General features: G+C 41.1%; 2 protein-coding genes across 5 annotated transcripts; one reads left to right on the top strand and one right to left on the bottom strand.

The window, feature by feature from the left end:
* Positions 1 to 8,313: 8,313 nt before the first annotated feature.
* Positions 8,314 to 11,053, top strand: LOC109639569 (microfibril-associated glycoprotein 4-like). The gene is made up of 5 exons (XM_020103089.2): positions 8,314 to 8,479; positions 9,207 to 9,404; positions 9,726 to 9,822; positions 10,058 to 10,225; positions 10,340 to 11,053. The coding sequence occupies exons 1-5, from the start codon at positions 8,471 to 8,473 to the stop codon at positions 10,606 to 10,608; spliced, it is 741 nt and encodes a 246-aa protein (XP_019958648.1). The 5' UTR covers positions 8,314 to 8,470; the 3' UTR covers positions 10,609 to 11,053.
* Positions 11,054 to 11,452: 399 nt separating this feature from the next.
* Positions 11,453 to 14,760, bottom strand: LOC109639576 (cilia- and flagella-associated protein 144-like). 4 transcript variants are annotated; one of them, XR_011243710.1, is made up of 7 exons: positions 14,138 to 14,276; positions 13,591 to 13,713; positions 12,668 to 12,727; positions 12,477 to 12,580; positions 12,040 to 12,114; positions 11,865 to 11,946; positions 11,453 to 11,668 (listed from the first exon to the last, which is right to left on the bottom strand). XR_011243710.1 is itself a non-coding variant. In XM_020103097.2 (6 exons), the coding sequence occupies exons 2-6, from the start codon at positions 14,145 to 14,147 to the stop codon at positions 12,043 to 12,045; spliced, it is 369 nt and encodes a 122-aa protein (XP_019958656.1). In that variant the 5' UTR covers positions 14,148 to 14,216; positions 14,682 to 14,760; the 3' UTR covers positions 11,453 to 12,042. The 4 variants fall into 4 exon arrangements, 2 of the variants coding, with proteins under 2 accessions (XP_019958656.1, XP_069385569.1); XR_011243709.1 differs by having other exon boundaries at positions 11,779 to 12,114; XM_020103097.2 differs by adding an exon at positions 14,682 to 14,760 and having other exon boundaries at positions 11,453 to 12,114; positions 14,138 to 14,216.
* Between the last annotated feature and the right edge of the window lie 408 nt (positions 14,761 to 15,168).

Genomic DNA, 15,168 nt, shown 5'->3' on the forward strand with positions numbered 1-15,168 from the left:
TCAAACGAAAACACAAGGGAAACCTCTGACACGCTCTCTATGAAGCCATATTCAGTGTTAATTGTGAGTTCTCCCTTTTGCCGTGATGTGTTTCATCAGTGTAATTGATCTCACCGGTGTAATGGAGGATGTGAGCTCAGGGGAAGGTGGCGTTCCCCAGCACAGCAAAGGTTAACCTGCTCATTATTATTTAATTGGCTATCATGAGCTGAGGAGGGAGGGTAGTGTCCTCAGAGATCCGTCAGCAGTGTTTGCTGAGTCCAACATACAATACACTCATTCACAGTGCGGACACCACGGATGAACACACGCTATGCAAACAAATGGAAGAAGTGAGGAGACAAAGAGGACGCAGGTGTAAGAGACGAGATGATCAGATGAAGAGAAATCATAAACTGATCTGATTTGTGGAATCATCACAAATTCTGTCGCAATCAGTGACTGTAAATAAAGATGGACGACACGACGGCTCCCCGAAAGTGAAGCCAAAGCGTTTCAGTCGCCCTCTGGTGGCTGGCTGCAGTATGGGTCAAAAAGTTAGTGGATGGGACGTACGGCTGAAATATCAGATACGATTCACGCTGATTATTTTCTCTAACCCCATTTTTCAATTCAAGACACGTTATTAGCACAGTGTTGAAAATAAACGTCTCGCTAATTAAACCTGAAAACAAACCTGGAAACGTCTTTAAACAGACATGCTAGTAATGCTAACAGCTGAGGGGGAAATCCAATCTCATGTCTCAATAAACTGTGAAGATCAGAACATTGTTTTTTATGGAGTCACAGCTTCTGTCAGTCTGCATCAGTGGCTCCCTCACTCTGTGATTCCAGAATTTCAAGCGACAGCCTCCAGAGAGAACAGGTGTGAACTTGATGCACCCGTTTCATTTCACTTCCAACACAGAACAAGGCGCCGCGCTGATGATTACGCTGATGATTGCGCTGATGAACGGTTAAATGGCCCAGAACTGGGTTATTTAACGAACTTCGGCTCCGTGCTCAGCTCTGAAAAATAAGAGGATACCATATTTAAATACATGTTGATCACAGGCTGGTGGAATTAAAACAAAAAAATGAGTTATAGCCACTTTAAGGTTTTTTAATACTTTCAGCCTTTAGGGAATTCTCTTATCTTGAAAATTCTGTGTCATGACAAGTGTGGAAAATGCATTTTTTGAAGCATCAGATTCCGAGTTTCCAGACTGCAGTTAATCGTGAATGAGGAAAATGACTCACAACATAACGATGTTCCATCACTGACCTTTTGAACCATTGAGTCCATTACACCGAATAACTTTAAACAATATGAACATTTTCACCAAATTATACAATAACTTCCATTCCTGTCTGTCTGTGTGTGGGACACGAATCTGGAAAACTTTGGCATGTGTGTTGTTCAGACATTAGGGAAGTGCAGTGTTGAATTAGGTCTGATTTGGACACGTGATGCGTTCCATATCAATAACGTGAATAAACAGGCGACCTGCGCTCTGTAGCACCGCGCGGCTGGGACTCATCAACAGAAGTGATAATGTGGTTCACAGCCAGGACAACTGATTCTCCAGTTTGAGGTTCAGCGCACTGAATTACCTCAGGTCACAGTTTCAGAGAGAAAACTACAACCAGCATCAACACAGGCCAAAGTAACGGCCCATCACAAACACACACTGCTGCAGCTACACGAAATGTGATGTCCCACAGTGTTTCTGTGTAGATTTCATTTCATTGTAAAAAGACAGTTTTGTTGGACAATCATTTTCTGTCCACCAGAATTAAAGCTGCAGTTTTCAGCTGTCCGCTCACCGTTCATCACACGTCCATGTCGGGTGCAGCAGTTCGTGATGTTAGCCTTGCAGACATGTTACGTAACGAGATGGCACAATTTTTCACTCTTGCTTCCTCAAGTGAGCATATTGTTGGATTCACTTTGCAGCGACAGACTGAATATAGACTCCCAGAGTATTTACTTCGATTTGCTTCCATCCCTTTGTGCTTCTCTGCCTTTCACTCCTCCATCTCTCTGTCTTCTTTATTTGCCCACCTCCCTGCTGTACTTGGCGAGGCCCAAGTCGTTTTGGCACAGTTCCTGCTGCAAGATTCCCTTCTCTCCATCCATCACCATCATTGGCTCAGATTTTCTGCATCGTGAAAGTGCCTCACCGGAAGACCCGCCGGAATCCCACACAGGGCTACACACTCATGTACACACACACACAAACACACACACACACAGTCGTGGACAAAATGCTGCTTGGCATGGAATAGACGCCGGATATATCATTTTTACCTTTTTATTTATTAATCTCTGTCTTTCCATCTATCCACTGGCTTTTGTCTCCTGGGCAGATATCAGCCCGATGAATAATTTACTAATGTTAAAGAGACCACCTGGGGGGGACAAAGGGGGGAGAGAGGGAAACAGAATAGAGGAAGTAAAAGTGAAGTGAGGATGCAGAAGGAAAACTAGAGAGAAATAAAATCCTGTTGTGACAGAAAGAAGCAACGGAGTCGGATGCACAGCCACATCGATGCCGAGCTGAGACAAATGGCTTGTGATTATGTTTAATTAATGATGGAGAGATCGGCTTATTAAACAAGGACACAGGCTGAAAGAGCAGCCTGGGAGGGAGAGACGGGCAGGTGGCAGGAGGAGGAGGTGGAGGAGGTCAGGGAGGCGGCTGATAGAGAGAAAACAGGGGTGTAAACGAGCAGCAGAGAGGATGTGGGGTCTCTGAGAGAGAGAGAGAGAGATGAAAAGCATCAGGTTCCAGCCGGGCTCGTCTGCAGTTCTATTAATAGAAGTCAGCACGTTGGGGACGGGAAGCCAACCAATTAGAACCAAGCTGCACAAACCCTCACTCTGTCACACACACACATTTACAGACTTGTTGTCTTTATCACTCATTGTCACCTGCATCACCTCCTCAGGGACCTGATGACGACCCTCGACCCCCGATGTTTGATTGGCCGTGTTGTGAACAGGAAGGTCGCTGCGAAAGTTTATAATAAGTCATATTAGCCTGAGGGGCTGCGAAGCTCTGGGGCACGTTGTGGTTCAGGGGCTGATGTAAATCAGAGGCTAATCAAGTAATTTTGTGCAGAAAGGTTTTGATGTTTCCTGTTGCAGAACAAACACGAGATGGAAGTTGCAGATTCCACCTGTTTCTTCTTCTGGACATTATACACAGATTTGTCCCACATACCTCATGCAGTAAGTAAGTAAGCCATAGTAATACTGCATATCAACCAAAGGTGGCCTTTATTTATTTGTGCTATTTGGGCCATTTTCATCATTTACCACATGGGCAACTTTAGGCTCACGTCCTTTTTCTCTGAGCCACAAGACGACCACAAGGGTTGCATCATTTCCTGAAGTTCCCCACATGTGTATGCTACCTTGGATGAAAAGACAGACTTAGAATAGGCAGGAGAGGTTTCCCACTTATCACACGATCGGTGGTCTGACCCCCCGGCCTCCTCCTCCTCCTCCTGTCGTGAGTCTTTCTTGCTCCTTTCTTAAAGATATAGTTTGTCTTCATTAAAATCTATGGAAAGAACTAAAGTTAAATATTTTCTTTACTCATGTACAGTGTCGGAAAAAAGGATTGAAAAGCCTCTCGCATGCACAATCCCTAGTCACACCAGTCTAGAATATACATACATACAAATAAAATATAATGTACATATCCATATAATAAATTCCTCACATGCCCTCAATAACACAATCAAAAAGTACAACAAATGTTAGTGAAAATTTTATATTAGACCTTGAGGCAACGGATTTCAGCACTTCTTAATATTTTTATAAGATGCCCCACTGTTCCGATCCTGCCTAAAAGTAAAAAGGATATGAATAAAGTCATAACATCTGCGTTCCTTCAAAGAGCCGTGACTCCCGCCACTCCTCAGAAGAGCTCACTTTCTGGTTCCCAGAGTGGAATTGGGGACAGACATGCAAATGATGCAATTAAACACAAGTGAAGTTGAAGTGAGCAGAAACATGTCTGCTGCAGAGTTCAGACAGTTTACTTTGTTGTGAGTGTTTAGCTCAGGACGCGGAGGTTTCCCAGCTCACAGCCTCACATTATTGATTTCGCAGCCCTGCTCCATCCTTGCTACCTTCCCTCTCGTTCCCTTTCATCCTCTAATTTGATCTCTCTCCTTCTCTCGAAGTCCCTCCTCATTGAGATGCCGTCTCTTCCCCCACATCCATCAGAGCATCGCCTCCCTCTCCCACTCCTCTTATCTCATTACTCTCTCTAATTAGCCCCAAACGAGCCCGCAGGAACCAATAACACACCTTCACTCACGCATATCGATGAGATTCACACACACACACACACACAGACACACACACACACATCTGAAGAGTCATGTTTAATTTGTGTGCATATGTGTGAGATTCTCACGTTCCTTTTTAATATTTGCATTTGTTGAAACGGCCCATGAGATTGAGCAGACTGATTACGTAATTGAGATAGACAGTGTGAGTGTGTGTGTGTGTGTGTGTGTGGCCAGCTTGTTACTCAGCTGGACACAGGAAATATGGTGTTTGCTTGGGAACACACACACTGTTCACACACACAAACAAGCAAACAAATGCGAGTCCCTTTGTGTGGAATTATTCTGAACCGCACCGAACCTCATTAGGGTTTTTCATACAACAACATTAACATTAATGTGACGTGTCCAAATGTGTTTTTTAACTCAGATGTGACGTAAAGTTAATAAATCAACACGCAGACGGTTTTAATTGTGTCGAGTGACGTGTTCAAACCCGGTGAGACGGTTTATTGGTCAGTTGTGTGTGACTGAGTTGGGGAGTCACAGAGGCACAGCTGCAAGTGCAGCTAAACAAACACTCATACATAAAAGATGAGTTTCCTTCTCTCCCTCTTTCACACACACACACACACACACACACACACACACACACACACACACACACACACACACACACACACACACACACATTCCAACCACTATTGAAAAGTGTTTACCTCAGTTTATTGACTAATTTTCTTTTTGTAGGATTTCATTTACCAGCTCGCTGTTCCTACGAACTGGACAAACACAGCTCCTCGGTTCCACTTGTTATTTTGAACCAGCGTGGATGTGTGCACCTGTGTTTATTTCTGTATTTCACATCTCTCCGCTCTCTCCTGTTCCTCTCCTCTTCCTCTCATCTCATCCTCGTCTCACCCTCTCATCTCATCCTCATCTCACCCTCTCATCTCCTCTTCTTCTTCCTAACCTCTTCCTCTCATCCTCGTCTCACCCTCTGCTCTCGTCTCCTCTTCCACTCCTCTCCTCTCCTCAGGCCTCAGTCTGTCTGAGAGGACAGAAAAATACCTCTGGGTGTTTTTTTTTTATCGTCGGCACTCAGCTATGAATCCCTGCCCGTGTGTGAAATGGGTTATGCCGTCTCTCCCCGAGCTGCAGCTCAGCCTGCCTGGCCGTTGTGTAATGAATTAACAGCGCTGCCTGTTATGACTGCCTGTGCAAGCTCCTCATGGTGAATCAATAGTATCTGTGGAGTGAAAGGAAACAAAACCTCTCATCACTGCCTCCATCTCACAGCTGTATCTATTTCCTTTCATTATGTGTGCATGTCTCTCTGCTTATCTGCCCCCCCACCCCACCCTGTCTCCCTCTCATTTCCCCTTATATACCCAGGAGCAGAAGAGCGACTTGAAGGGCAGAGGATGAAAACACAAATTAACCACAGAGAGCAATGAGTGACAGAGACAGAGAGGAGGAGGAGGAGGAAATGGAGGGATAGACCATGTAAAATAGATGGAAGATAGCGATTGCCCCTGATATCGATCAGGTAATCCTCATTGTGTTCCCCGGTGATTCTAATCTTCCTCCTACACAAGAGGAGGAGACGCAGGGAAAAGGGCAAGAGAAGAGAAGGAGCACATGGAGGGTAGGGAGGTGGGGGAGAGAAGGATGAGATGCAGAGAGAGGAGGAGCATTGCCATCCAGTGGTGCAGAGAAATGCTGCAACTCATCATTTCATTGATGAAGCCCTTGTATCTACATGTGTATTGATCTGTGCTGGTTTGTGTGTTCAAAGTCCATCACAACGACAAAAACCAACAGCACAAGACGTCAGCTCCTCTCAGCCGCGGCTCATTAGCACAGAGGACGTGGAGCTACAATCTGTGAACATATGGTCCATGTGACACACTCTGACCTTGACTGTGGTATCTTGGGAGTGTGCACGTGCGCACGCAAGAAACATACTTACACAAAATTCAGATTTCTGAGATTATGCAACAATTATTTATTCCTTTTTTAACATTCTGTAAATCTTACATCCATTCAGTACAATATCTGCTTGTAGCATCTAATGCATGATGCTGGTCAGGGGTCAGTGACCTGCCGCCACCAAACTGCATGTGATTTTTCATCCCATGATCCCTCCTGGCTCCTTAGCTTCGTCCAAACACGTGGATATAAATTACTTTTTATATTTTGTAGTAATTGTTGCGCATATGCTACATCTCAGTGGCTCAAGTGGGTCTTTTCCTAAATGAGCTATGGATTCAAAATCCAATGAATAGAGAGGTCTTGAGGGAACATAGAGGATTAGTTTGCTTTCACCACGACTGCTTCTGGTTTATTTGATTTGCACCGAGAAGTTAGAAAACAACCACAACAACAAAAGTCTAATGTTGACATTTCCAGAACAAGCGGGCTGCATTTGAAGAAGAGTAGCTGAGTGGGGTGAAGGGGAAAGAGCAGTGTCAGAACTTCTGCAGAAAGCAGAGCATGGGGTGGTGTTCAGAAATTAATCAAATCTCTGAACTCGACCGCCGCAGCTGGTCATCGTGGTGGCTCAGGTGAAAGTGTGACGAGCAGTGCATGGACGCTCAATGCATGAAAGAACTGCAGCAAAGTGTCGCAGGATGTGAAGGATGTACATGAGATGAGGCACGAGTAAAAAAAGGAACATTTTACCAAAGGTGCTGCACAAAATGATCGATATCAGCCTTGACCAGAGAACTCACGAATCTTATCTTTACTTAATTTACCTTATTTGCATTGTCATTTATATCATCTCATCTTATCATGGCCATGCACACACCCTGTCAGTAGCTATCTCTCACTCTCTTTCTCTCTCTCACTCTCTCTCCCTCTCTCTCCCTCTCTCTCTCTCTCACACACAGAGCAATTTTAGCCCTGCCTTTTCTTTTCTCCTCCCCCTCTCCCAACCCCGCAGCTACATAGTGATGACCTGAGGAGTCATTTATTAACATGGATTATATGTCGACAGGAGCAGAACCTGGCAGAAAACCATCAGTTACTCCTCCCTCTCTCTCTCTCGCTCTCTCTCTCTCCCTCTCTTTTCCTCTGAACCAATACACTAACAGTGGTGTGACAGAGAGATATAAGGAAACACAGAGAGCGAGAGAGAGGGAGAGAGAGAGAGATATGAGAACGGAAAAAATAATCCACTTTTTCATTGACCTTTTCTTGGTTCATCGTTCAGAAGCCCGCAGGTTTGATTTCCTCTCTGTGATCGAGATGAGCCATCAATAACCGAGCTGTTAATGTCAAGCAGCGACTGATTCTGCTCTGACCCTGGGATCTGCGGAGACGACGGATGACTCTGCCTCTGTTTTCAGCCACCGCCCCGAAAACATTCAGAACAGAACGTGCGCTTCCATTCTCTCAGGACGTCCGATTAAAATAAAACAGTAAATAAATGAAACAATATTATTTCTTCAGTTGTGCTCTTGTATTTGTTTGTGTGATCTGTGTGTCAGGCCTGTGTGGAGGGTCGAGTGATGTTTGTAAATATATAAATATTTCAAAACTCTTTATAAAGTCACATTATATATAAAACCGACACTTAATAACAGCTTCAGTCCTTAAAGGTTCAGTGTGTAGAATTTAGTGACATCTAGTGTTGAGGTTGCATGTTGCAGCTGAACACCCCTCACCTCAGCCTCTCCTTCCAAACATGAAAAAGAAACTGTGATGAACTTTTAATTATCATAAAAACTTAAAAGGTGTTTAGTTTGTCCAGTCTGGACTAATGTAAAAAACATGGCGGCCTCCGTAGAGAGGGTCCCCTCGATGTAAATATAAAGTATTTAAATATAAAGGATCTTTTCTGGGGTAAAGAAAACTACAATTCATACAATTTAGATGAAACGAACTAGTGAAAACATCATGAGGATTACATTAAATTTCAGTTCAGTTCCCTTTCACCTAAATCTTACACACTGAACCTTTAACACAGCTAAATATTCCAAACTCATGGAGTGTGTGAGGGTTTTTCCAGAATTGAGTATTTCTGTAAACCACCTACTTCCTCATAAACAGTTTTGAACATTCTGACGCTGTGGGTGTGTGTGAGTGAACTTTGCCCATATATCATGTCCTGTGAAGAACAGACTGGTTTCACTCCAACTTTTATTTGACTGGGCGGACAGAGAACAACTCAGCTGTTGTCATGATGCAGGTAAGAGCTTGACCAGATTCAAACCTGAGGTTCAACACTGACACAAAACACTTGGACATTTAAATTCTTTACACTTTTGCACCTGTTTTCTTTACAAAATTGTCAAAATAACATCTGATACACTTAACCTCTTATAAATGCTCTTCACTAATTGAAGAGAGAACAGAATAGTTAAATCATTTACCCTAATGATTTATTGTTAATTAAGATTAATTAAGCTCTATATTATTAATGATGACAGTAATGTTACTATTCCAGACTGCACTAGAAGCACTATGGGGGCGATGAAACAAGATTTTAGATGGTTTTTTAGACGGTGAATGTTTGTACTAAATTTGAAGACACTTCTTGGGGAAATTGTGAATCAAATATTTGAAATATTTGTTTTTGAAGAGCAGCAGCTTATAATAAATATTTAGTTTTTGGAAGAGAATTGAAAATAAAAATAAATGTGCATGTTTGGTTTGAGGGCGATAATAAAACACCTCGGTCCCGGTTGTCCCAGAATCTCAGTACAAAAAAATCTGAAAGGTTAAGTTAAGTCATTTTTTTGTAAACAAAGATACAAAAAATTATTTCTTGGAAAATAGAGCAAAAATACCAAAACAAAAAGAGCCATGATGATAATGAAATTTAACGAACAGAGGAAAATCTACTGATGAAACTCTTACGGTTTGTCGATGACGGCTGCAAAGATACTTATTCATTTCTGTCCATTTTTATCCAGGTGACAATATTTGTAGCGCTGCTGGTTTTTGTGGCCTCTGTCCTCTCTCAACCCGACTTCTTCCTGCCCATCGACTGTGATGACATCTATCGCCATGACAACACCAGCTCCAGTGGGGTGTATGTCATCTACCCAGGAGGTCCCACCACACCACTGCATGTCTTCTGTGACATGGACACTGACGAAGGCAGATGGACTGTTAGTACACCTCACTGATTCTATTTATTCTGCATTTAGTCATCAGCCTGTGAGCCGCATTCTGACCTGGGATAGTCAAAGTCATTGTTGAATTATTTTACACCCAGTCTTCTTTGCATTGGGATTATCAGTATGTTTCTTTGTGCTTTACCGCCTCCATCTGATAGTAGAGCAGCCTGGAACTAGAACGTGTTTGATACAAGCAAAACCGTGATATATTCATAAAAAATTATAGGATCCCCTGAAGTTACATGAATGGCGACTTGAAACTGCACTTGTGTGTCGTGAGACTTGGCTAATTTCCGATTTGCCTCCTCTCAGGTATTTCAGAGGAGGGTCAATGGGAATGAAAACTTCTTCAGACCCTGGAATCAGTATAAGACTGGATTCGGGAACGTAGCTGGAGAATATTGGCTCGGTGAGTTCCTGTGAAGCAAATACATTTTTGATATTTGTTATTGATCACATTTCCTCTTATTGCCTTATTTTCAGTCCCAGCAGGCAGCTCAGTACTACTTGCCCAGCGCCACATGGCAGAAAGACACACTTAGTGACTTGCTGTGGGAACAAAGAGGAGCATTGAGGAGTGAAACAAATAATATAGAGCCTTGGTGCAGGAGTTAAAATGAAACACAGCTTGCATGTCTCCTCAGGTCTGGAAAACATCTTCCTGCTGACTATGAGGAAGAAGAATGAGCTGCGTGTGGACATGGAATCCTGGGAAGGAGAGAAGGCGTCCGCCCGGTACTCCTCTTTCGTGATCGACTCTGAGCACACCGGCTATCAGCTTCACCTGGGCAGCTTCTCCGGTGGAGCGGCAGGTGAGGGTCACTGCATGGATCTTAATTTGGGAAGATCCCTTCAAATTGTCAGCGCTCCTACTCTCAATTATATTTCTCAGCTCACATTGTTTTTTTTTGGTCCTTTTTTCCTAGGGGACAGTTTTACACTTCACAACTCCATGAAGTTCACCACCTATGACAAAGACCAGGATATGTGGGATAAAAACTGTGCTCGGTATTATCTGGGTGGATTTTGGTACAACGCCTGCCATACGGCAAACCCCAACGGCATGTACGCACCTCACGGTGCCATCGCACATGAAAGTGTCCAGGTCATTTGGAACTCGTGGAAGAACCCAAACTACTCCCTTAAGACTGTTGCCATGAAGATCAGATCAACTAAGTGTTCATGCACTTATTAATCTGATATGGGGCAGATATCCAGATTATGGTCATATCTAAGCCTCCATCAGGCCAGGACAGATGGGATGTGTTTTGAACATCATCTGTAGCACCTGTTTTTTTTCTGCTGAGCTCAATATTGTGTCTAAAAGGATAATATGAAATGTCACTTTTCCCTTTTGTATCCATTTAGTGTCTCAAGAAACAGCCAATATCTTATAGGTGACCGGGGCTGCATGTATTTCTTCCCTATGTTCTTGTGACCTGGTGTTGTTAATGTGAGCCTGATGTGTAAAGCACAAGGCAAACATATTCTTATTCACCATTCTTATTATGTGTATTTTGGTATTAGGTAATGGAACTAAAAAAAAACCTTTCTGATTAAAATGCATTGTGAATGATGAGCCGCTGAAATGCTTTGCTCTTGAATACATTTACAGACAATAAACACTGAACACAAATGAATATGAACTGAATTAGTTGAATCCCTTGAGAAGAATTGCATCACTGAAAAAACTGTGAGTCTAAGTGAAGAGTTGGAAATTGAAGTCGGTACTTAAAGTAAACGAAGACTGAAATTAATTCACTGAAAAGAACTGGTAAACAGCAGAATAATAATCCTTGACGTTTGTTTTAACCAAGTGGCAAACTAGCGTGACGTTACTCTTTTAGTGCTGTAAGGTTTATATGAAATACTACTTTACTGTTGTGCTTTCTCAAATCTAACATTTATATACAGTCAATGGTTTTAACCCTTAATTGTCACCGGGGTACAATCGTATCATCAGAACCAACATTCAATCAACCGATCCTTCCTGTGCAGCTACATATATGCATCATATGAATGCTTTGTCTACACAGGTATAGGAAAGAGAACATTTATTCAACTGATGTGACGGAAGAGAGAGACAAGGGGAAAGAAAGCGAGAGAGGTAGACAGAGAAAGAGAGAGAGAGATCAGTTGATTTCATGTTTGGGCGATCTTTCCATGCACGAAGCGGTAAAGACGTAAATTCATCCACAGGTCGGTGGACATCATCAGGAGAGTTCTGGTTCCAAGGCACAGGAGAAAAGAAGAGACTGGAGAGAGGCAAAGACAGAAATTCATTTGAAGAGAGACAGAATCAAACAGATGTATTAACATTATTGTTTTCTACCATTAACAAGAGCAACCACAGTTTTCAATGTACCATGAAGTAGGTTATGACCTATAGACTTGTTATAAAGAACAGGAAGTATTTGATTATGTTCTATCTCTCAGTAAATATCCTGTCACCGTCATTTGATCTTATAGGCAACTGAAACATCTGGTAGGTGAATGCTTCCAGCAGGGTTCCCTCTGAGTTGTCTTTTAGTCCCTGGTTGAGAAATTACAGCATCAGAGAGGCGAGTATTGTGCCTGAGTAACTATTTGTCTCTCATTTCAAACACAGAGTGAGGGGACCACTTGCGGATCATTTGTTTTTAGTGATGTCAGTGCGCTTTCGGTGGAAGTTGAACCTCTCTCTAAGGCTGTCCATTGGAATCTGTGGATGAGAAGAATGGTCTGATTTTGCTTCCTAGATCTGGATATAAATGACCTTTACACATGACCGTAGAAGAGCAAATGGCTCTGTAATTTCTTTGGCTTTGATTCAAAAATCTTTTTACAACTTTTAGAACTGCTGATATAAAGATTTGTCTCTTCACGTATTCATCACTAATCATTGCAAGAATAATTTAAGACAGATGTATTGTAGATAAATCTCCCAGTTGTATTAGTTTTGCTACCTTAACGCTGTACTGTGATAAACTGTCAGTACCTAAATGTGTTACTATGCAAAAAAAACTGTACAGTGCTCCAGTCCAACGCTAAACAAACCAAACTGTCAAAGTCTGTTTTCCTCACCAGTGGATCTAACCTCCATCCTATCTCCTGACTCTCAGTCTGCGGCCTTGGGTACTTCTCCTTAGGTACTCGTCGTGCCCTGCGTAAGGCCTCTGAGAACTCCACTGGAAAAGAGGAGACATGATCTGTGACACATCCTGTCAAACATTTAGGGCCTCATCCAGAACAGAAGAGAATCAATGTGAACTTACATTTGTTTTCAGTCACATATGTTGGTTTTGGGTCTGTGGGTTTATCTGTCAGGACATGTACTGTAAGAAAGTTGAAAATAACACACACACTGTAACAAAAAGCTGTCATACAACAAATCAGTGCAATGAAACAGCTTTTTCAACGAAACCTAATTTACCAAGGAGCTTTCAGTGGAATAGTTTCAAGTCAATGAAATAAATAGCGCCAATGAAAAATTAGTTTTAGATGTATGTGTCCTCCCGTGTATCTTGAACACTGTTTCTTAGGTGGAAATGTTGCCGTCCATTATTTTTAAATGTAGGTTGAAGCTCCACAGACTAAAGGTTTATTTAAATATAATCCTTTAAACTTGGCTACATTTATTATTGTTTAGTCTTTTAAACATTGCTACATTTAACTTTAAATTTATACTTTTAAATTTGACAACTTTTAACTTAAATATAGTCTTTCAATTATATTTTGTAGTCTGTAGTTTAGTTCTTTAAATTTGACAACTTATAAATATAGTCCTTCAAATATAGGCCTTTAAAGGTCCAGAGTGTAAGGTGTAGGTGAAATGGATCTATTGGCAGAAATTTAATTTAAAATAAAGAAAGTGTGTTTCATCTAAATAATATGAATTGTTGTTTTCTTAACTCTAATGAACCCTTTATATTAAAATACATTATATTTACATCAGGAGTGGGTCCTCTCTACGAAGTCTATGTCTATACACTGAACCTTTAAATTTACCTAAACTAAATAAATAATCATTATTTTATGTTTGACTAAATGAATTTTTATTTACTTACTTTAACAGTCAAATACACAGAGACAGTTTTTTGGGGAAATAATACCTTTGAGGAAGTTCTTGTGAACCCACAGTCTCCTTCAGCTACAGAATTAAAGCTGTAAAAAGGGGTTGACAGAAAGTTTTTCTTACATTTTTTGAATGGGTTGATGCTGAACTCAGTGTGAACTGTCTGGTTTCTCTGTTCTTTTCGTATATTCTCCACATGAATTGCATCTTGATGAACCTGGTTCTTCTCTTTGTTTTCTGCAATTCCTGCAAATAAAAACTCGGTGGTGTTTAGATGTTTATGGCTGTTTTCTCTGCTTTGCTTATGGTGGGGGAGAACAAAACCTTCATACTGTGTAAAGATATCTATAGTTGCATAAAGTAACGCATCAGTATGTTTAGATTTTTAATAACATAAACTAATAAAGGTGGCTATTCTAATTGCTTTGAAGACCAAAGCACAAGGCAAACATATTATTCGCAATAATTCTACTTCTTCTTCTTATCGAGATTTTTGGGACGCTACTCCCACAGTGTTGCTCACACATGCACAAAAAAATATACCAAAACGTGCGATATGATCAGATATGATGTGCTATGACTTTTCTCAAAGATTTGAAGGGTTTTAAAAAATCACATAAACACACCCATGGTCATTTCCATTTAACAAAATGTGATAACAGGACCTTACTCTTAGACATGGCTGATGTCAGTCATCGATGTCACTTCTACCAGCCTACTACAAATATACTACAGGTCCTTCAGGAGAGCTGTGGAAACCAACATCATCATGCATTAGAGCCAAGCTAAATATATTCTTTCACAGCACTTTATCAAAGGAATAATTATAGCACATTGCCATGATCAAAGGGATGTGATGATGTTTTTTCCAAGTATCTCTCAGAACTTGCCACAGCTCTTAAAGGTCCAGTGTGTAAGATTGAGGTCAAATGGATCTTTTGGCAGATATTGAATATAAATTAATCCTAGCCATGTTTTCACTAGCGTGTTTCATCTAAATTGTACAAATTGTTGTTTCTCTCGTAGAATGGTCCCTTTATATTTAAATACTTGATATTGGGAAGGGGGTCCTATGTAGGCTGCCATGTTTTCTACAGTCATCCAGATTGGATAAACTAAAAACCTTTTGAGTTTTCATAAAAATTGAAGGCTACCACAGGTTTTTCTTTATGTTTCGAAGGAGAAGGTAAGGTGCTGCAACAAATTCTACTCACTGACATCATCGAGATCAGCCCTCTAATTCTAATCATAATTATCATGATACTACTACTACTACTAATAATAACAATAATAATTATAATAGTAATTGTAGTAGCAATTGTATTCCTTTGCGTTGAAATTACGTCATTCTAGAAAAAAAAAGAAAGAGATTTGTTCATTGTGACATCTTGCTCATCAATGTAATTGCTTTAATTTTAGTATTGTTCTCATTTGCAACCTGGGCAATAAAAGCTAATCAGCTTCGAACACAAAGCAACTCAGAGGCAGGTGGGTACGTCACAACATTTGCAGTATATCATTTACTTTGACTTGGCTTTGAAATGACTTTGTATTATTTTTGCTGGTTGCCTTTGATGTTTTGTTTTCTCGTTTTCCATTGGTCCTCTTTGCGAAGCGCTTTGAAACGGCTGCTTTGAAAGGTGTCGTAAATAAAGTTATTGATCATTTGTTAATTTGTTTCTTTAATTTATTTACTTTACT

Source organism: Paralichthys olivaceus, chromosome 8 (assembly GCF_024713975.1).
Source record: "Paralichthys olivaceus isolate ysfri-2021 chromosome 8, ASM2471397v2, whole genome shotgun sequence".
Lineage (NCBI taxonomy): Eukaryota > Metazoa > Chordata > Actinopteri > Pleuronectiformes > Paralichthyidae > Paralichthys > Paralichthys olivaceus.